The 24,330-nt window shown below is 34.6% G+C and overlaps 1 protein-coding gene across 1 annotated transcript in view; it reads left to right on the top strand.

Annotated features, from left to right (window-relative positions):
- The window catches only part of CFAP299 (cilia and flagella associated protein 299), a 701,860-nt gene that overhangs the window by 310,090 nt on the left and 367,440 nt on the right, over positions 1-24,330 (top strand). Inside the window, exon 7 of the mRNA XM_032149141.2 lies at positions 23,587-23,637. Within this exon, the coding sequence (XP_032005032.1) occupies positions 23,587-23,637 (51 nt within the window). The remainder of the gene's footprint in view (positions 1-23,586; positions 23,638-24,330) is intronic.

Genomic DNA, 24,330 nt, shown 5'->3' with positions numbered 1-24,330 from the left:
TAGGAATGGTAGAATTGCAGAGGATGCTTTAATAAAGATGTGCATCTTGAGAGCATTTCATATATGTGATAGAGACTAAGGAAAATCTTAGAGGTAAAGATGTGGTAATTGAAGAAAAAACTAGTTAGAAATTAGAGAGGTAAAATGGATTATTTTGGGACAATAATTTCTCATTTCTTTTCAGACTACTCTGAGGTATTTACATAGCAGATCAATCTGTTTTATTTCCTTCCTTGGTGTCTATGATATAGTTATCTTATAGTTTTTCTACTTTCTTCTGACTTTTTAACTCAATCTCTTTCTTGGGCTGATCATCTTATACCTCCAGTTGACCTGTATCTCTTCTACTATATGCATTTTCCCTTAGTGAATCATCAAAACCCGTGAGCTTACTGACTGTTTCCTGCTACAAAAACAGAAACCTAGATCTTCTTTTTTCATCTATTAATTATGTTTTTTCACTTAGTCATTAAACAAATAGTGGTAAGTGGCTCTATATGAGGTGTACTAACTGCTTGGGATACAATGGGTGGCAAGTGCTTATGGAGTTTACAGTTGTTTGGGGCAGAAAGTGAATAAACAAATAATCGTTATTTGTATAGAAATAAAAGCAAAAATGCGATGTGACGGGTGCCATGGAGGAAAAACACAAAAAGCTCTGATTGTGTGTAAGTGGGTAGAGGATGATATAATCAGATTTTCAGACAGAAAACATCAGTGTGTCTTTAGTATAGGAAATAAATTACAGAAAGGATAAAGCAGATGCCAGCAAATGCACTGCAAAATCAGATGAAAAGAAGAGAAATGATTTGAGAGCTATTTAGAAGGCAAACTTGGCAGGATGCTGTGATAGGATATAGTTAAGGAAGGGATAGAAAGAAAGAGGGTGGTCTTTGGAGATAGATAGATGGTATGGCCACTCTGAGATGGAGTGCACTAAAAGATCAGAAGTAGGGCACAGAGATCATGTGTTTGATTTTGAACGTACTGAATTTGATTTGTTTTTGACAAAAGAATATGTTCAGATGTTAAGAAGCTGGAGAAAAAGATCTGAACTCTACTCCAAAGTTTACCTCCATATTGCTATCCCTCAAATGCTCAACATTTACTCTATTACTAAGTTATTTTTTTTTCCTTTTCCACTTACCAGATCTCACATCCATTTTGTCACCAACCCTGGTCAATTTTACTTGGTAAATAATTCTCAAATAAATGTGGGAGAGGAGGCAATGAAGCCAAAGAGATGGGCAACAGCCAGGACTAAGGGCTCTGTTGCTGTGCTCAGTAGCATGGACAGTGCTACTGAGGTGAAGGTGATGAATGTCCTTAAAATAATGTATAAAAATGGTTAATGTGATCAGACATGCAACTTAATAGTACACTGGCAGCAGTATATGGGGATAAGTGTGTCTCCACAGAGATGGGGAATGAGATGTAAGACAGGGAGGTCAACTGAGAGGCCATTGTAACAGTTCAGGCAATACATAATAGATATATAATAGAAGCCTGGGATAAATAAATGACAGAATGAATGGGAAGAGAAAGATAGATTGAGTGATTGATTAGGAGATAAAATCTGGAAACCATGTGCTTGTTTTTATGTAAGAAATAGTGATTTGTAGGATTCAGGAGAGTGAGCAGCTGATAATAATTTTAATAATGGAAAGACATATAATCCTGGCTTTGGAGGATTTAGTATAGTTCAGTGATTAAAAAACAGATTTTCGAGGTAGACAGTAACTAGACTGAAGTTCCAGACTCACTGCCTACCAAGTATTGTGGATTGCAAAAGGACATTACTGTATTTTCTAAGCCACAATTTCCTTGTCTGTAAGGTGGGAATTAAAAGAGTACCCTCATCTTAAGATTTATTACTGAAAATATAGATTAAACATTCATCACACTGTATGATACATGACAACTATTTAATATGTAATAAATTTATAATAAAGGAGTGTTATAACTGCTAAAGCTATAACTGTGAATAAAATAGATATAGAAAATATGCAATATTTTTGCTGCTAGTCTTTAAGGAAAACATTGATTGGATTTGAATTTCTTTTTAGAAAAGATAGTTGAAACAGTTCTTTGAGACAATCAGTTGCTTATATATTTTGTTAGAGATGTAAAGATTGTTGACCAATGTAAGATATTATAGCCATCAGAATATTTTTTAAAGAAACACTATAGATTTCTTTAGTGTTGTAGGAACGACTGTCCATTTTAACTTATACTCTGTGCAAACCACTTTACTATTTGTCAAAAACAAAGATGTATAGAACTTGGGTCCTCCCTATAGTGTTTCTAATATAATAGGATTATATAACTTTCTAGTGAACAAGCAGCTGGGGGAGGAGATAATTATTTTTTAAATGCTGATTTGTTGAGTGAAAAAAATGAAAATAAAACATTTCGTTTCTAATCAAAGACTCACGAAGATTATAATGAGAGGTCACTTGCTGTTCTGGGTGGGAAAAGTGAGACCCATTGACACTTATTTTCCCACTGAATGTTGACTATATAAACAGTCACATGGATGACTAGTTTTGGCTTTGAAATATGCATTATTGAAGCTAGTAAAAAAACATTGCCTACAGCTTTTCCTTCAGAGTCATTCAAAGAAACCACTGTACCTGGGTCAGGAAAACCTATGAATTAGGTGGTTCCTAATATACCCATTTCCTGTGTTGAAATCTCTATGAAACATAAGATTGCGTTGTATATGACCAATAACATTGTGCTGACATGATCTTTTCCCTCCTTGCTATTTTCCAACTTTTATAAAATGTTCCCTTTCAAGAAAATGAAGGTATTATACAGATGTTTATTTCTTTTTTGATAGAATTCATGCTTGTCTACTAATAAACTCTTATGGAAATTATATGACTCACACAATCTTACCCTCATTTTAAATAAATTACATCAACGTTTGGGGGAAAATGTATATCAACATTTATTTCACTAGAAAAACTATAGCTGGATAGATCTTTAATTTCCTTATTTCCTGGATAAAAATTTGATACAGAGGCAGTGAGAAGTGCAGGAAAGAGTGAAGGTTATGGAGTCATCTTATCTGAGTTTGAATCTTGGATTTTCTACTTATCACAAGCTAAAGACACATTTCTCAACTTAACACAGCCTGAGTTTCCCCACCCAAAGTATGGGGATAATAATTTTCACACTGCTGAGATATTTATAGAATAAAATTATATAATGTGTAAAGCACATCTAAGCCTAAAACTTGGTAGGTGGTTTTTTTTCTTTTCTTTTCTGAGACAGTGCCTTGCTCTGTTGCCCAGGTTGGAGTGCAGTGGTACCATCATGGCTCACTGCAGCTAAGATATCCTGGGCTCAAGTATCCTCCCACCTCAGCCTCCTGAAAAGCTGAAACTACCAGCATGTGTCACCACACTCAACTAGTTTTTTATTATTTGTAGAGACAGGGTTTCCCTATTTTGCCCAGGCTAGTCTTGAACACCTGGGCTCAAGTTATCCTCTTGCCTGGGCTCCCAAAGTGTGAGCTACTGCATTATAGATGTTTAATAAAGCGTAAATACCATGTGTTATGTTAGATCAGATTCCCTAAAAGCAGAGCCTAGGATGCCAATTTTAGTGCGAGCGATTTATTGAGAAATTCTCTTACCTAAAACCTGTTATGGCATGATGGAAGCATGATACTATAGAGGAAGAAGCTAGGCAGAGATGTGGTTTCAGTTGAAATCTAGTCTCAGTCTGATCTCACAGAGAGCTCTGGAGTATGAGAGATTGTTCTGCCTGCAGCAAGGGGAGTTTGCTTGTATACATTTCCTTCCCCATTCCTCTCTCCATCGATTAATCATCAGCTGCCACAGAGGTGGGAGGTGGAGAAGTGGCTCCTGTCAGCTAAGGACAGTCCTTTTGAGGAGGGTGCAGGTGGGAACCATTAGCTTTTAACACCTGCAGTTCTGGAGCTGGGTACATCGGCCTGGGAAATGAGATCTAAGAAGGACACTACCAACATCCACTGTAGTGCTCTAGAACTACAGATGCTAAAGCTTAGTTCTAGCCATTTTAGGAAAAAAAAAGTATGTCATTGTTTCAATAATTTAATCTTATGTAAGCAAAATGTAATTTTATTTAGGTGTTTAAAGTTATCAATCATTTTATATGAAAATTTAATGACATCTTTAGTGTTACATACCTGACATGAGACATAGTCATTTGAATTAAAATAAAATGTATTTGGTCATTTACAAATGACCAAAAGCCCAAATATGATTTGGTGTCCAAAAATTTTACATATGTAAGAAGCTGTCCCAGTTGAATCTTATGTCTGCTAGTACATGTCCCATATATAATTCATGCTGTGATTTTCGAACTGGCAGAATCAAGACAGCCAATTATACTTCATTAAGACAATTAAAAAATGATAATATGATTATAATTTCAGCAATAGCTAACATATTAAAAGCTTGCCAAGTACTGGGCATTTTTCATAAGTGCTTTATATCCTTGAACTCTTAATATTTACTACATATATGAAATAGGCATTATTTTTATATCCACTTTATAGATGAGAATTTTGAGGCACGAAGAGGTTGAACGTCTTATCCAGGTTTATATAACTGGTTAGTGAGTGACTTAAATTCAAATCTAGACAGTCTGGCTCCAGAGTCTGATTCTTAACCACTATGCAAATGAACAAAATTGCCCTTCAGAGAGCATATTACTTATGACAGTGGGGTGTTAGCTCAGAAGTAGCAGATAAAACTGATGTTAATAACAACAGTAGATACATTAGTAGCTTGTATTGCATGACCGTCACTGCTCTAAGCACTTTATATGTTAACTCAATTACTCCTGATTTATATCTTTATTTCTAGGTGACAAAACGAGCCACAGAGAAGTTAACTATTTTGCCCAATGTTCATGGTAAAACTCATGTTTAAACTCAAGCAATCTGGGTCCAGATTCTGGGCTCATTAACCATTGAGCTCCCAGAGAGAGACACTCATCCATGGAAAACATGAATATTACTTCCATGTGATTAATTAAATATGAAAATATGGGAAAATATCTTTATACCTTCTGGGAATAATTTATTTAACAAAATGCTAAAATCACAAACCATTAAAATTTAGTAAATCTGATTTCATTAAAACTAAAATCCTTTATTGACAAAAGATAATTAGCAATGTTTAAAGACAGGCCACATATATATGTAATACATAAAGCTGACAAAGCATTTGTATCAATAACTTAAAAAGAATTTTTACTAGTTAAAAAAAATCCAATCAACAACTGAACAGATTGTAAACAGGCAATTCAGGGATGAGGAAGCCAAATAGTTCAATCAATAAGAAAAGACACTCAACTGTACTAATCTGATTGCTAATCAGAGACAAGAGAATTAAAATGAGCTATATTTCATACCCACTAGGTTGACAAAAATTTAAAAAGACCAGTTACTTCAAATGAGAGAAACTCTTACTCATATAAGCAAGGAGATAATTACAAGTCTGTAATTATCATGTAATTGTGATTGTAGCATTGCTCATAATAGCAGCATAACCTAAATGTTCATAAACATAAGAACAGGTTGTTGTCCATTCTTACAATGGGATATTATACAGGAATTAATGCAAAAAATATAGGCATTCTTTAGATCAACATAGGATCATCTCAAAGACATCATGTTTAGTTAAAAGGAAAGGATGTTTTGGAATGATGTGTACAGAATGACTCTCAGTCACTGATGAATTCGTTCCTTCTTGTGTCTCAGTTTCCTTATCTGTAAATTGGATTACTAACTGTATTTAATAGAAAGTGTGTGAGGATTAAATGAATTTTTACAGGTAAAAGTATTTAAAACACTATTTAGAACACAGAATGAGCTAGGCACAGTGGCTCATGCCTGTAATCCCAGCACTTTGGAAGGCTGAGATGGGCAGATTGTGAGGTCAGGAGTTCGAGGCCAGCCTGACCAACATGGTGAAACCCTGTCTCTACTAAAAATACAAATAATAGCCAGGTGTGGTGGCAGGTGCCTGTAACTCAGCTACTTGGGAGGCCGAGGCAGGAGAATTGTTTGAATCCGGGAGGCGGAGGTTGCAGTGAGCCGAGATTGAGCCACTGCACTTCAGCCTGGGTGACAGAGTTGAGACTCTGTCTCAGAAAACAAAACAAAACAAAACCATGCACACAGCATGCTTAATAACTTAATATTTAAAATGTTTATATAAACTTCAAAAACTGACAATAATTAATCATTTTTATGGACATACTCATGTTCTAATCATATATAAACTGTATAGTACACACTGAGGAATAATATACCTTAACTTAAGGAAAATGGTTACATTGTGCTAGGTAGGAGGAAGTTGGAAAAGAAAGGAGGGAGAAGAGTAGGATTGAAGAATAGACTTTTACATAATGCTTTGTTTCTTTAAAATTTATGATTCCAATATGGGAGAATGTTAAGATTTGAGCAAGTTGCTTAGCAGGATGTTGGCTACCTGAGTATTAGGTATAATAGTTATGTTAATAAATATTTGTTTTATTAATCTTTCTTAATTTACTTTTGTTTGAAATATAGTCATACCTGGAAGGAAGAAACAGATTATAATACTTTAGGAAAATTTTAAAACGAACAATTATTGGTGAATTTCTTATATCTAGTAACTTGTTTACAAAGAAACAAACAAAAATCATGCAGCGAAGAGGTCGAACTTTGACGTGGCACCTCACGATTCTTTCTTCTCTGGAAATGGAATGCAAATCCAGGACAGGTGCCCTAGAGGCCATGGATGTCCTCGCTAATCCCTAACCCTCTCCACCTAGGTGATCAATTACTGGTGAGCCAATAGCATTCCCTCTGTTGGAAAGGGACTTTAGAAATGGAGAGGCACAGAGCCAAGGAATCACTGAGGCTAATCTTTTAAAATATGTGATCATAATCTTCTGTTACTGAGGTCCCTAATTTACCCATGTATCTGTCCCTTTGTTTGGAAGGGCCTTCAATAGGGTCTTTGAATTTGGGAGATACTGCAGAAACCATTTCAATAAATCCTCCATTTTGCTTAGAGTTCAATTTGTGGTTTACAGCAAAGAGAACATTAACTACAACCTTAAAATCAGTATAGTTTATTTTTAACAAAGAGAGAATAATCATTTAGTAGAATCCTTTTGTGGGAAAAGATTTTTACTACTTCCATCCAGAAGAAAATTTCAAAAACGTTGGTAAACTGGAGTATATGGATTCACATTCTGTGTGCAACTAAGAAAGCTATTAATTCTTTTAAACTCAATTTTATGTACCTTTTTCACATATTGAAATATTGAGTTATTAAAATTGCTACAAATTTTGGAGAAACAATGCAAAATGGGGAAGGTGCAATAAAATGTAAAATTAGTGAATTTGCTGATTGCAGTGATGTACATAAGGGTTTTTACCTTTTAAAACATTTGTGTTACTGAAATTATAAAAGCTGCTATTGTACATAACTGAGGAAGCATTTACAGATTGTTTTGGATTTGTATATGTGCAATAAAGGACAAATATATCCATGAGACTACTTGACCCTTGATGCAAAATGATAGTAATATTTCTTTCTTCAGATCTATAAATTGTAAGAAAAAAACTTCTGGCTGCCTAGGCTTAACAAGTACAATGGCTTTCATATTACAAATGATACAAAACAAGCAAAAGAAAAAATAATTTACTATGTGAAACATATCGTTAGAAATGGATAAATTAAATGGCTATTCTGTCAAACAGTTTTACTTCTCAGAGTTAAAAGAGGGCCTCATAAGAAAGTTTTTAATAAAAATCAGTTGTCAGGAAAGATGTTGAGTGTGCTGTAATAAATAACAGAGGTAATATTCAGAGCATTAAAAGGGATATAACCATGATTACTCCGTAAAATTTATGAAAATTATGGCTCAATCTATTTTGCAAAGCATGATGGTGAATTTGGCAGAAAACACTGAAGTAATGTGTAACAGTTGTAATTTTGTTGTTTTGCTATTAGGAGAAAATTATGTTGCATAATATTTGAAACATCTTTTCTTCTGATTTTCCAGTTGAATATAATTTAATACTTTAAGAGTTTGGTGTCTATAGCACAGTTTGGATCAGAAACAGAAATTTAGCAATCATGTTGACTTCTCTTTTTCTCCTTAACTCTAAGATGTGGTGAAATAATTCAATGCTCTTTACAACCTAACTTTTGAAACAATATTATGTTTATTTAGATGCTATAGCTAAAAAGGGAACACAATTGAGCCTTCCCATTCCTTTTTCCCAGTATTTTGTCCGGGAGAAGAATGTATTTTATGGCTGGGTCTTCACAGGGTTGTGGCTGTGCATATATTGGCAGGTGCTATTCTTTGGACCAAATGTGGGTGTCTGACTCCATTGTTGATCTCCATTTACTCATTCTTAGCAGAGGGAAAGATCTAAATCTGAACCAACTGTCTTCATTGCAGTTAAGATAGCAAGAATACCTGTTTGAATTGGCATGGTGGGTGACTTTTTATAAATATATACTCTGCTTCAGTTTTTGAGATATGGGAGGAAAGTCTCAGAAGAATCAATTTAACTGACATTCTTTTTCTAGGGATTGTTACTCCTCTTCATATCTGATCAGTATACGGCTTTTGCAGTGTTAACTGTTGCAATGATAATTAAGGTAGTTGTCTTTTATTGAATGCTAGCTTTGTGTTGGCATTTGTAACTTGTCAAATCTATTGGCATAAAGTTATTTATAGTATCCCCTTATCATTTTAGTGTCTGTGAGATCTATAGTGATATCCACACTCTCCAGATATTGGTCTTCTCTTTTTTCCTGAGCAGGCTGGCTAGAGATTTTATCCATCTTCTCCAAGAGCCAGCTATTGGCTTCATTTATTTTTGTCTATTGATTTTGTGTTGTTCATTTTGTTGATGTCTGATGTTTGTTATTTCTTTTATTCTGCTTGCTTTGGTTTTTGCTTTTCTTTTTCTAGTTTTTTAGATGAAAGTTTGGGTCATTGATTTGAGACTTTTCTTCTTTTCTAACATAGATGTTTCAGTGCTATACATTTCCCTCTAAGCACCACTTTTGCACCATCAGATATTTTGATAGGTCATGTTTTCATTTTCATGCAGTCCAAATTTTCTAATCTCCCTTTTAGTTTATTTTTAATCATGAGTTATCCAAAAGTTGTTTTTTAGTTGCCAAATATTTGGGATTTTCTAGCTTTTTAAATTTTCCTAGCTTTTCTGAGATTGTTCAGTCTATTAATTTTAAATGCTCATTCCTTTTCTTCCTTTCCTGTTAAGATCTTATTATTTACATATGCTAGGTGTATTAGTCTATTTTCACACTGCTATAAAGAAATATCCAAGACTGGGTAATTTATAAAGGAAATAAGCTTAATTGACACACAGTTCCACATGGCTCAGGTAGGCCCCAGGAAACTGACAACCATGACAGAAGTGGCAGCAGTCACCTTCTTCACAAGGTGGCAGGAAAGACAGAGAGATTGAAGGTGAAACTTTTCAAACACTCATAAAACTATCAGATCTCATGAGAACTCACTCACTATTATGAGAACAGAATGGGGGAAACTGTCCCCACGATTCAATTACCTCATGCCAAGGTCCTTCCTCAACACCTGGGGATTACAATTCAAGATAAAATTTGGGTGGGGACACAAAGCCAAACCATATCACTAGGATTGGGCTGAATAGGCATATCATTAGTTTTTTATTTTTCTTTTCTCCTTGCCCTTTCTAGAACATACCTCATGTTAAAAACATGAATAATCTTGCTTTAAATGTCATTTTCATTTTAAAATATCATATACCATTTTATTTTTTTAATCTTAGTATCACATTCTTAGGTGATCCCTGAGAAAACTAGAATTGTTGTTTTGTTTTGTTTTGCTTTGCTTGTTTTAAAATTTTATTCTAGTCCCTGAATTACTTCTATGTCTACCAGGATGAATTTTTCTTTCTGTATGTATTTGTGTCTATCACATCACAAGATTTTTCTCAAATATATAGTGATTCTTGGTTGTTCATTAACATTTAAGAATAACACGGCACAAAAGCTGACTGTTACCTCTGTGAATCTAGTTAGGGTCAACTAGTTAGTAATCACTGGTAGGTTTTGCATTAATCTATGACTGGAGAGAGAGCTTTCCATTAGTCAGAGGCCCTCTCAAATATGGAAGGCCTTGCTTTTTGGCACCAAGTCCCAAGCTATGTGCTCTAATTCTCCCCAGGGACTTAGTTCCATTTCTTTGGTTATTAGTCACCAATCCTTTGCCTGGGTGTTTGAGGGGAATGACTCTCTGGCTATGGATAATTCTTTTCATATGGGTAGAGGGTATTTTCAACTGAACTCCTTGTTTTAGCCCTACTTAACCCTTCTTACCTTCCATATCTCAGGAATTCCTGAGTCCTGAACCTCTCTAGGGCTCTGCCAAGATTGGTTTCCTTCTTGTATGCAGCCTCCTCCCTCCCAAAGATAGCACAGATATATTTCCCCCTCCCAAAGATAGCACAGATATATTTCTATTTCAAATTCACAATTACATATTCTTATGTTATCTTCTAAAAGTTTTATTGTTTTAGTGTTTACATTTAGATGTATATTTCACCTGCAATTACCATTCTTCCTCCTTTTGTTCTTCCACAAAGTAAGCCCAGTTATGCCTGCTTCCCTTTTATTAATGATGTTCAATACTAGCTTGTCCAAAATTTGTATGTATCTGTTGCTTTGCAATAGATGGTCTTTGATAGGCCAGTTCTACAGTGACTTGTTGATATAAATGCTCTGCATCTTATTGGATTGGAGTAAAGAGTCATAAGATAAAATGACATCTCATTTAGTTGAGAATTAATATGCTGGAATGAATATACAATTTAACAAGTTGCTGTTGCTTGAAGGTTTTCTGTGGACTTAAGAAATGAAAGTGTCTTTGAAAGAATGCTGCATACCACTTTGACATCTGCAATCCAGTATGAAATATTTATTAAGTTATCAAGCTAAGGAAATTATGGACATATTTTCTGGTGTGTTTTCTGAGGTGGTGAAGTTCTCCAAAATACTTGGAAAAAATATTTGAGGAGGAGGAACATCCAGTTCCAAAATACTTTCTCCTTTGGGGAGAGTGGATTTGGCAGTGCATACAATACATAGCACTCTTATATCTGACCCCTTGTGAAGGTTCCCATCATACCTATTAGTCTTTGTGAGACTCTCTTGAATGAAACAGAATTGACCAAATGCAAGATCTTATTTTCTATAATTATCTTTTTGGAGTCCGAAGAGGGAAAGAGGGATTGTAGAAGGAGGGAGAGAGGAAGGAAGGGAAGGAGGAAAGCGGAGAGGGACAGATACATGTTTGACACCAATTTCATTATGAACCGTAGCATCTTAGAAACGAAAGGAGCAGAGTTTATCTCATTCAGCCTCTGTCTCATTATAGGAATCCTCCTTTGAGCTTCTCTGACAGATGGCTATGCAGTCTTTGCTTAAATAGTTTAAATATTTTCATTGATAGGCAGCTCATTCCTTTGTAGGTTGTTATTTGCATTTCAGCAAGTTCTAATTATTAGACTGCAATGGGCAAAACCTGCCTTCTTTTAGTTATTGGTCTTTTGGAGTAATATAGAATAATACTGCTGCCCCACTGTGATTTTTTAAGATAGCTTTCACATTTTCTTTTAAATATTTAGAGGCTTTTAAGGTTAAAATTTAAAATTTCTTTAATCACTCTTTATTTAAGCTCTTGGCATTCTGATTTTTTTTTTCTGAATACTCCCTATACAGCGTCTCTTTAGAAACTTCTTTTTAAAATTGAGGTTTAGCAAACATATAAAATCATGCAGCTGTTAAATGTGCAGGTCCATAAATTACTACAAAATGAACAAACCATTTGATCACTACCCAGAATAAGAAAAAGAACATTACTGATACCAAATAAGCCTTACGTTTGCCCATTTAGTCACAACTCTCCTATTCTCAGTGATAATCCTTATTCTGATTTCTAATACCATAGAACAATTTTGTCGTTTTTAAATGTTATATAAATTGAACCATATTTTCTGACTTTTTACACTAAATATTTTGTTTATGAGAACCATCCATGTTGTTGTGTGTAGTTGTGGTATGTACTATTTTATTTCTGTGGTTTTCCATTTTATGATACACAATTATTTTTGTTTTACTTTTTATGGACAATGGATTGTCTACAATTTTTGACTGCTATAAATAATGGGGTTATGCTTATACATATCTTTGTGTGCATATATGTATATTGGTTTCTATTGGTTATATACCTACAAGTAAAACTGCTAGGTTATAGGACTTATGTATGTTCAGTTTTGTTTACTAGATAATGCCAAATATTTTCCAAAGTGATTGGGCCGGTATAAATTCGGAGCAACTGTGGATGAGAGTCCCTATTGCTTCATGGTCTTGCTAACATTTAGTATTTTAATTTCTGATTTTTAATATTCTAGTAAGTATATAGTATTATATCACTGTAGTTTAAATTTGCATTTATATGATTGTTAATGAGGGTCATCCATATGTTTATTGGTCATTTTAATATCCTTTTCTGAGAAGTGTCTATTCACATTTCTTATCTATTTTTCTACTGTATCTTTTGTCTTTTTCTTATGTAGGCAATTTGCACATATTCTGGATAAAAATTATTTGTTGTTTATATGTGCTGTGAATATATTCTCCCTCTCTGTAGCTTACCTTTTTGCATTCTTAATGAAAGTTCCAAATATTAATGTGGTCCAATTTATTAATCTTTTCCTTTATGGCTGGAGATGTTTCTAAGCTGTTTAAGATATCTTTGCTATCTCAAAGTTACAATTATATATTCATATGTTATAGTCTAGAAGTTTTATTATTTTTATGTTTACATTTAGATGTATATTTTACCCACAATTACTTCTTTTTTTTTTTTTTTTTAAGATATTGTTCTGTCACCCAGGCTGGAGTGCAGTTTGCAATCTCGGCTGACTACAACCTCCTGCTTCCAGGTTCAGGCAATTCTCCTGCCTCAGCCTCTTGAGTAGCTGAGATTGCAGGCATGTGCCACCACTTCTGGCTAATTTTTGTATTTTTAGTGGATACTGGGTTTCGCCTGGTTGGCCACACTTATCTTGAACTCCTGGCCTCAAGTGATCTGCCTGCCTCGGCCACCCAAAGTGCTGGGATTATAGGCATGAGCCACCGTACCCATCATGCAATTACTATTTTGCATATAGTGTGAAGTTACATTGAGATACCCATTGCACATCCTAGCAAAGATGTCAAGCAGGCATAAATATAAAAATCTGGATTTCAAAGTGCAGGTCTGGGTTGAAGTTAAAAGTTGAGAAGTTTTCAGTATACAAATGCCACTATGAGATTAGATGTTATGCTAAAGAGTTTAGCATAGATAAACAAGAAGCCTGAGGACAGAGCCTAGGACACTCCAACGTATCATCCCCAAATAGACTTAGTTCTGTGCTACAGGCTAATGTACAAAACAGTGTACTAGTATGGAACACAGTGTGCTATAGATTCCTATTACCTGGATACTACTTTTAGAAATGTACCTACAATTGTATTGATTTAACATTGGCTTGTGCCAGTCATGTCACAATATAAACTTCAATGTTACAGCAAACCAAAATGTGAGATATTTAAATATGAATTGTTATTAAGCCATGCCCTTCATTAACCACTACTAGAATTGGTTAGTTTGAATATCAAAACAGCAATTAATATGTTTTCTTGAGCATTTTATGGTGTTTTCATGTTATTCAGATTATTTGTTCAAGCCTATCAGGGTATTTTGGAATCCTAAATAATTAATCCAAAATGTTAGCTTTTTCTCCTTTATTCAGTCATTCAACATTGGCAGATATGATAAGAAAGTGACTAGTAGCAAATACCAGATACTATAGGATTATATCCTAAAATCTCTGACTGGTATGCTAGAGGCCTTCCTCCTCTAGCTGACATTGCTCCTAACTGCAAATCATGTTTAAGCAAAGCTATTCAGTTGCACCTAACACACTGTTTCCTCAGATTTTCAAGCAAAGAAATCATAAGAGAATACACCTTTCTCTGAATCCCCACTTCCTGTGATTTCGAGGTAGGGCACGTAATGCTAGAAACTTGACCACATTCTTAGAGTAAATCACTTCCAGTCTAGAGTTATTTCACCTCTGTGAAAAGGAATACCCACAAGATGCTATGCGGCATGCCTAAATGTCATACTTTGGCCTCTAGCCACCTCCAACTTTGTAAAAGTAAAAGGTTTATGCAAAATAGCTTTTATTTGGCCACATCCAAGGAGAAAGTCTTTAAGTATGCATTTATTTCAGTTGCAACATTTACAAAGTGCCTGTTTTATGCAGTGCACTGTTCTATATATCATTAAGACATACAATGAATTATGGATCTCTGTCCTCCCACCTTATATCTAATCTCTACGTCTATCCTTTACACTGCTGTTGAATTCACAGCTCTATAATCGTCTTCATTTTCTGCATAATTTGTTTATGAAATTACATCCTGTGATAGCACTCTTTCTGAAGACATCTCCATACGTTGTTGCAAGGTGCTTTTCTAACTCCTTATTAGCAGTGATGCTAGTTGGTCTTTACAGTTATGTGCCTAACATTCATATCCTGTGAACTATCTTTAATTCTCTACTGTTTTATATAGGTTTGGCAATGACAGATAAGAATCCTCAGTCTTATGGAGGTAAAGTGATGTAGTTAGTGACCCAGTGGGTCTAGAAAATAGTTTTTAAAAATCTTCTGTCCTATTATTTTTTTTTTTACTAGTCCACACAGTGTAACTTCAAAATTGCAGAGGTATTGAATTTAAGGACCCATATTAACAATGAGTACAAATTCAAAACTCTCTTAGGTTACCTCATGATTGCATTGTTACAAATTTCACATAAAATGAGGGCCTGCTTCTCCTGATCTTGTAGGATACTACTGTTACACCCACAGGGAATCTTTAAGGTCTGAAACTTGTGTTTAAGTTGTAAGGGATCATTTATTTTTGAAATATTTACAGTAATGCTTTTGTAAAGCATGCGACCAAATGATAATATGGGCCTTTAGCAATGATGCAAAGAAGGTTGTTGATTATCAATGGGAAACTTAGATGTTATATACTTGAAATTGGGATACAAAAACAAACAAAAAGCTGAAATTTATCAGATCTCAAAGGGAAAAATTAGTAATTCATGCACAATAAACAAGGAAAATATTTTTTAAAGTCAGGGTGTCCGAATGCCTCTGAGATTAGTTTAACATATATGATCTACACTTATAAATAGCAGATTACCAAAATCCAAGCTGACCTTGGCCACTGTATGAGGGTGATATTTTTGAAAGAATGAGTTAGACTGAAACAGTTTCTGCAATATATTAGGTGCAAATATGCTTTCTTTCCACGTTAGGCATGCAGAACTTTTTCCCACCTGTTGACTTTTCCTTAAACAAACATATCATCTGATATAACTAGTCCAAAGAAAATTTTCTCTTCCTCTACGTGAATGAACTCCCCTTTTACCCTTTTGCTAAATCCTGGAGTTCTGATGTAGTTCAGGATCTTATATTACATCCATGTCACTTTTTGGAATCACTTCAATGGTACAGTGCCTTGAATTATTTTCAAGCATTTAATCAGCTTCTGTTTAGGTCTGTTTTCTCTTTTGACGGTGTACGTTTATTTTCCAAATACAAATATAATACAGATTGGACTCCCTGTGCTGCTGTGAGCTTTTAAATTAAAAACAAGCTTTGTCTTACAGTCTTTAATAATTACAAAAAGTGGCAAAATTAAGAATGTTTCATCAGTTTGTACTGTAGCTATGATGACAATTATTGCATACTGTGGTTATTTGCTTTCTTCTCACTATTGAAAAAGGTCAGTTTTTTTTTGTTGTTGTTGTTTCATGTGAATAAACAACTCCTGAGGAATGGTTCTGTGTATCCAAAATACAAAGCAAGTTTCTGGGACATGAATTTAAACTTATTCTGTGGTAAAGATAGTAGGCTATAGAGTTAGAATTTTAAATTCATAGTTGAATTCTGATACTTACTAGTTGAACCACTTTGGAAAAAGCCTTTGCCCTTTCTGTGCCTTAGTTTCATCAGTTGTAGAAAGAGGGTAACTATTGTATCCACCTGATGGATTATAGAATGATTTAAATGAGATGGAATAAGTGATGTGCTTCATATGGTGTCTGTATTTATTGAATGCCTAACAAATATTAGTTGTTATTAAGACTCATACATGAGAGTGTTAATTAAAGCTGCAACCTTTCCAGATGGTTAGAGAGAAGAATCAATAGGAAAAAACCTTAAAAGTTTTATAGCTTTTAGTTAGCAGATAATGAAATTGAGACTCAAAGAGGTGATAACTTATTATATACATCTTCGTTATCTAAGATTAATTGGAGAAGTTTAGTTTTTAATCTCACTATTTTATCATGTGACATTATTTAAAGTAGAAAATTTGTGCTCCTATAACTTAGCTTTGCCTAAATTTTGAGTGAATCTGACTTAGATACTTCTTAAAATTTTTCATGTGATAAATTTTCCTTGACTACACATACCATATTTTGTGCATTTTGAGATGTAAGTCTTATGAATAAATAAATGCTGTTAGAGTTTGAGGGCAATATTTACTATTATTTCATTATGCCCCACCTACCTTTGCAATTAGTTGAGAGAAAATTCTAAAATCAGATAGAATGAAAAAATAATATTAACTCTTAAACAGTTAAATCTATACTGGAATGATGGCTTAGAGTGAAAGCAAATGGTCTTGCCATTGTTGTATTTTTTCCCCTTTTCTAGACTTTGGAACAGTCAGACTAAAAGTTTGTTCTGTATAGTGGATAATACCTAGGGTCACCATGCCACCTCACACTCATGGCTATTGCTTGATTATTTCCATCCAGGTGAGATAAGCATGGATCACTTTCTCATTCATTTCCACAGGGAAGAATAAGGGACAGAACAATATGATTAAAAATTGCAGCGCTATTCACAATAGCAAAGACATGTAATCAACCTAAATGTCAGTCAATGATAGACTGGATAAAGAAAATGTGGTATATATACACCAGTGAATACTATGCATCCACAAAAAGAATGAAATTATGTCCTTTGTTGAAGGCCATTATTGTTAGAAAACTAATGCTGGAACAGAAAACCAAATACTGCATGTTCTCACTTGTAAGTGGGAGCTAAATGATGAGAACACATGGATGCTTAGAGAGGAACAACACATACTGAGGTCTATCACAGAGTGGAGGGTAAGAAGAGTGAGAGGATCAGGAAAAATTAACTAGTGGGTACTAGGCTAAATACCTGAGTGATGAAATAATCTGTATAACAAATGCCCATGACACAAATTTACCTATGTAATAACCCTGGACATGTACCCCTGAACTTAAAATAAAAGTAAAAAAAAAATTCAACAGATTCCAAATAAATGTAAATGAAGAAAGACAGTTAAGAAACGCTAGATATGAGCTTTTTAATGCCAGGCTACTTGTCAAGAATGCTTGCAATCACTTCAGTTGTACAGGCTTATCCTCGTGGCTCTAACATAAGAAATAACATACTAAAATTAATTTTAAAAAGTATAAACATGGAAAGGAAGAGTCCAAAATATGTATAATGGAAAATGATGTAATTTTTTCCAAAGTTCAAGAGAACTAATTGAAAAATCATTAACACTACTGAGAAAGTTCTGAAAGGAGACCAAAAAATAGATCTCTGCCTTATACCAGAGAAGAATTCTAGCATAGAAATTAAATATAGAAATTAACCAATCATTAATATAGGTTGATGAGAAACAAGTCTGGTTGGTCCTGGTGGCTAATCTTTCTTTCCTTCCTTGGTTGCTTAGTAGAGAGCTGGCTCAACAAGTCTATTAGTTTAACAGAAGGGCAGCCTCTGGGGCCCAGAGGCTCCCACTTTCAAACAAGGCCATCCTGTGAGAAAAAATCTGCTCCCATTGCAGATCACAAAGCTTCTCCTGCCCTTCGGCCTTATAAATACATGAGGCATTACCGACTCAAGGCCCTTCTCTGCTGGAACCTTGGCCATGTGCACACAGACCTGGGCACTGGGTGATGGAGGTGAAGAATGGGGATAGGGTGTACTCTATTCTCTGCTTCTCAGTTTTCTCTTGATGCCCCCCCATGCTGTATTTGCACTACGAGGTGCTGGCAGCTTGTGCCCGTGACCCCATACTCCCAAAAGTGTAAGCAAATATTTATATGCTTTTAGGATAAAGAAGATCTCTAAGCATGACACCAAACCCCAAAATGTCAAAAGCAAGGAATTATGGATTTGACTAAAGAAGACTTTGGCATGTTAAAAGTCCCTGTAAGCAAAATGAGAATATGAAAGGCCAAATGTGAAAACTATGTTAGTATATTTTATATATTAATTTTAAAAAGACATATTATAACATATTTCTTAACAGAAAAATGAGCAGAAGGATGAATGGACGCGAAAATGCCCAAATGTCCAGCAATCACTTTATGAATACATGGTGCAAAATATATAAACTAAATTAAAACAATGATTAGGTACAATTTTTGCCTCTCAATATAATATATATACATACATATATGTACATATATGCCTACACATATATAGGTACACACACGCACAAACATATGTGTACATTATAATAGCTATCGTTGAGTGCTGAGAGTCAGAGGTGATCCCATGATCACATTGTACTATTAGTAGGAGCATTTTAGCAATATGTGACAATAGGTAGAATAATATGTATATCCTTTAGCCACTTATAAAAGTTGTTTCAAAGAAAATATTTATGAATGTGTTTAAGGACTTATGTATGAAAATATTTGTTCAGCACATTGTTTTTTAATTTAGAAAAAATTGATAGTGACCTCAATTCTAACGGCAATCAATTGCTCAAGTAATGCATTATTCATCTATATGATAGAATACTGTACAACTATTAATAAGGTTGAAAATACATAATGGCTTTAACATATTGTCAACATGTAATTCAAGAATAAAAAACTCTATCTCTCTTGGTATCTCCATTTAGGAAAGCAGGAAGAACAATCCCTAGAATTATTTCTGAGTGGTAGAATAATGGGGCCTTATTTGTTTTTCTGCATTCTCACTCTTTAAAAAAAAACTGATACAACATGTTACCTCATGTGGTGACAAAGTGTTCACTTAAAAAATACCTGAATATAAAATTACATATTAGACTAAAATTAAGAGATTTTAAACCCAGAATTTTTACTTGTTGAAACCATTATCCTTACCTTTAGGAGACTTCATTCATTCAGGAGCTTGGCCTAGGGAAGGGAGGACCCAAATCAAAAGAAAAACTTAAAGCCTGATAACAGAAACACTGTCTTAAAAGAACTCACATTTCAAAAGCTGGATTTCGGGGAGAGGAAATATCTTTTGACTGTCAAAAGCTAAATGCTTAAGGGACTCAGGGCATATATAGAAAATAATAAAGTAAGAGAAAACGCAAGCTGATGAACTTTTTTTTCTGCCTAACGATACAAAAAAAGTTTGGCTAGCTGTCAGTAAGATAATTGGAAGTGTATGTGACTAAAAGTTAGGCACTGGTGGGTCCCTGGGCTTCAGTCCAGTGCTCTGCTCTCTAGGTACATCTTGATGTCTTGACAGAATTGATGTCTTGACACAAGCTGACAATTGAAACTCAAGAGGGATCTTCACCTAGCTTTCAAAGTGTTACCTGGATTGCAAGCCCCAGTGAAATGCCTTGTGTCCAGAATGGTGCCTGGATATTGGCAGTGAATACATGAGGTGCCTCGGCAGGTGGCCTGACAGCAGACCCTTAAAGTCAACTTCATTTAGGCAAACATGAAAAGGTTTACAGTTTATTACTTTGAGGACACAATGAACTGGATAGGACTGGCAACTGGAAAGCAAAGTGAGATGCTTACATTTCAAGGTGAATGTAGGGACAACAATCAAAAAATGAAATATGAATTTTACAAAAGTATGAATTGCATGTCACATCAGAAAGGCAGGATGGATAGATATCAATGACTTTGTATCAAACACTTGTCCCCAGAGGACAATATAATACCAGAAAAAAAAAAAAAAAAAAAAAAAAAAACCATGTAATCCTAGGAAAGGATAATGGAGAGGAGAATTCAGAACTGCCCAAATACTTTCCTCAGAGTTTTTGAGTTTGAGCTGGAAGAAAAAGTAACAGTTTATTTTACATTGGCAAGATGATATGTTTTGTTACCAGTGAAAATGGGGGCTCACAAGGTAAGTTCAGTTACAGAGAAAGATTTTCAAAGCTACATTTTTCATGCCTGAGTCATATAAAATGCATACCTCGAAAGAGAAATGGTTATTTGTAATTCTACTTGAGGTCACGCTGAAATAATTTATTCATATTTTAGAAAGTGAGAGATAGATGATTTTCATTGAAGAAATACTTCTGGTGCAGATAAATTTTCTTTTGAACAACATTTAGTTTTCAGCCAAATGCTTAATGAACTTATCTATGACTTTATTTTCCAAAGGTAAAAAGTGGCCTGATGGGAGGGGAAGGAAAATACCAAAATGATTTTTCTAAAGTGTTTTCATGATAATCACTTTTTCTTAAACATAAAAAAACACTAATACATTTTACTCTAAATACAGACGGGAAAACTGAAAACCAGTTTATATAGCCAAGAGAAAATGGCATTACAAAATGCTCTTACTGACTTTACTGCATCACCTTTTAAATAAAAGAAATAGAAGCAAATGTCAGGAATGTGTTTTCAAGAATGAGATTTTGCTTGTGGTATTTCATTCTGGCTCTAAATAACCTGCAAATAAAATGAGAAGAAGACATTTATTTGTTTTTATAAGAATAAAATATTTGTATGTCTCCTATTTAATAACATTGTCACGGTAGCTTTTGTTCTTTATTTTTCTTTAAATTTTCCTATTTGGAAATAATTTCAAACTATAGGAAAGATACAAGAATAATACAAAGAATCCCTGTATATGTTTTAGTCAGATTTACCTAGTATTGCCTATTATTTTTGTTAACACTTAAGATTTTTTTTTAACATTCTGAGTTTTTCAACAGAAGTCATTCTGCATTGTTTTCTGTTGGTTTAGAGGCAGCATATCTGTCTCCTACAGCTTTAGGGGTAGGATAGCTTCTGCCTGGCCATGGAAGTCCTCTTAGGGCAATAGGGGCCAACTTACCTTTCTTTTGCATTCCTATGAGAGGCCACGTCACTTGCTGTCTGAAGAGTCAATGAAGCTCTTAACTATTGTAGCTGATAAATACATTTTTAAAATTAATAAAGGTGTGGGCAAACAAATAAGTCAGTGGTGGTGTGTGTTGTAAAAGTGAAAACCTCATTCTCCAATCATATGTCTCTTTCTCCAACTAAGAGTATCTTGTCTTTTCAGAAATATTCTGAGTATAGTATGTACAAAGATATATAGCCATAGCTAGGCTGGGCGCCGTGGCTCACGCTTGTAATCCCAGTGCTTTGGGAGGCCGAGGCAGGTAGATCGCAAGGTCAGGAGTTCGAAACCAGCCTAGCCAATGTGGTGAAACCCCGTCTCTAGTAACAATACAAAAAAATTAGCTGGGCGTGGTGGCAGGCGCCTGTAATCCCAGCTACTTGGGAGGCTGAGGCAGGAGAATCGCTTGAACCTGGGAAGCAGAGGTTGCAGTGTGCCAAGACCCTGCCATTGCACTCCAGCCTGGGCAACAGAGCGAGACTCTGTTTAAAAAAAAAAAAAAAAGATATATAGCCATAGCTACAGTGATAGGTATATAGATACAAACAGATGTACATTTGTTTCTTAAAGATATAAACACATAACTCCTTTTCCATATTAGAAATAATGGTATTAGACTCTACACATGCTCTTCCATGGCTTGCTCTTTTCATATAAGAATATACCTGAATTAGTTTGTGATATAAGTTCACATAAATGTGCTTCAGTCTTTTTAAAGGTTGAATAATATTTCATTGTATGGGTATGCCATAATTTTTTAATCTACATTCTAAATTATATGCTTTTTTTAAAAAAAATTTCGCTGATAAATAACTAAGATTTTTATTTTTCTTTTGTGAGCGATTTCCTGTAAGATAAATTTCCAGCAGGCTACCTTTGCATTTAAATTGGGATAATAACTTTGATATAATCATCATTTGACTTTTCTTGTCTTTGGTGCATTCAGTAATGTTTGCAGAAGGAAGGAAGGGAAAGAGGAAGGAAGAAGAAAAGAAAGTCAGGTAGGCTAGTTTTTAGGGAACAGTGGTTCTTTCCATGAGTGAAAGAGGGCAGGGACCTTCTAGTCAAGATTATGATCGAATTTTCTTACCAATTTTCTATTGTGAACATTTTATGTCTTTCAGAGGGCCGCTAGAGTATTAGTTTCTCAGGAAGAGTATAGCAAATAGAATATTAAATAATATTTTTATTGTATGGTCCTGTGGTACCCTAAACTTCTTCATCGCACCTGAAATTTTTCTCGATATCTGTCTCCTTAGATAGACAAGAAACAAGAAGTACTGTAGAGCCTTGTTGGTTCATGTATTCTCTACTTCATAAGGATATCTAGATGCTCTGCCTTTCTTAAAAGCAAAAGTAGAGGATGGAGAAACAGAGAGAAAGTAGAAGAGACATCAGTGAGACAGAGAGAGACCATGAGGGAGAGAAAGTAAGAAAAAGAACAAGGAATGGAGAAGGGAGGAGATGAGGGAGGCAAGAAGGTGATGATGCCAGGGGTTAGAGCTGTACACATCAGGGAATTAGGGAAAAAATGAATTGTAAGAGAAAAAAAAAGAGAAAACACCAAGATGTAAGAATTCAACGTTTTCCTACTTCAGAAACCAGAGAAACATTGTGTTATTTTCCATAAAGTCAAAGAAGTCGACAATGATCGCTCAGCTTCTGGCTGCAGACTGAAAGCTATGTGTGTTGGAAGGGCATGATTCAGAATAAAAAGGATTGTTTCGAGGGCTTGTATTATAATTTCAGTTGTGCAAGGAGAACTGGGAAATGTGTCACTGCAAAGATGAAATACCTGCCTTCCATTTCTTAATGCTGTGGGAATAGAAATGTAATTATGGTCATGAATCTTTCACAGTGGGGCCAACTTGGAAATTACATTGAACTAGGAGCCTATGTTTGTAACAATGTGAAGGTTACATGAAGTAGTTTTGCTTAATTTTATTTTAGATTAGAATGTACTATAGTGGTGACATTTAGAAAGCATTTCATAGCCAAAGTTTCTTTTCAATTTTACATTACAATTTTATATACAAATACATGTGTGTGTATATATACACATATCTGTACAGTTATAATATATGGGGATATTCATGTTAAAAATATGTGCTATCTTATTTTTTATGCCATTCACAAATGTTGTCGAGACTAAGTAATTAGGAGATAGATAACTGATTCCAACAGTACCAGAGGGTGAGGTTCAAGCTATACTTTAGATAGGAGATTTGTTAACATGTGGAATACACCTCAGTTGGATTTCCCCTCCTAATTTATTTAAGCTAAATCAACAGGAGGCTGATGCTGCTCATACCTTGAGGAAGCAACTGGCAGTAAGTACTGCTTATGGAAAAGTTTCCTTTACAAGTTAGAAAAACATTTTGGCTTCATCCTACGTATATACTCCACTCCAAGGTCTATTGCTACTGTTTTCCGAATTACTCACCAGCTTGATGAATGACAGTCACAAGTAGTGCTTTTATTGCAATGTACAGATGTTGATATTTTCCAGAATTTTCTTAGGGTAAATGGAAGGCTTTCATTTTGAAAAAAAAAATTCCTTGTAGATTTAATGAAGGAACTTAGATTTTCACTTAAAAAATTCCATACAACTCTTATATTTTAAAATCTTATTTTTTAAAGAAAGTTTGTTTAAAGAACCTGTTGTCTTTGGCATTGATAGAAAGCAGATGTTACCAATGGGATGAAGCCAGGAGGTTCAATAAGTAATAATAGAGTTAGAAACAGAATAATCATGTTAAGGGTCAGAAATGGGTTAGAATTCTTGTGTAAAACTGGGTAAAGCTTACACACTGTGTGTGTGTGTGTGTGTGTGTGTGTGTGTGTGTGTGTTTATGTGCACAGAGAAAGAGAGGGGATGATTAAAAGGAGAAGAAAAAAGAAAATGTTAGATGAAAACATTTCATGATAAAATACAATTCTAAAAATAACTTGAGATTGCCTACATTTAATTTTATCTTATTGGGTATTTTATATTCACATAGTGTTTGAGACTGTTAAGTCAA

The sequence above is a fragment of the Hylobates moloch genome, unplaced genomic scaffold (genome assembly GCF_009828535.3).
Source record: "Hylobates moloch isolate HMO894 unplaced genomic scaffold, HMol_V3 SCAFFOLD_2, whole genome shotgun sequence".
Classification (NCBI taxonomy): Eukaryota; Metazoa; Chordata; class Mammalia; order Primates; family Hylobatidae; genus Hylobates; species Hylobates moloch.
The sequence above is the reverse complement of the archived record's forward strand: the minus strand, read 5'-3'. Positions and strand labels throughout refer to the sequence as shown.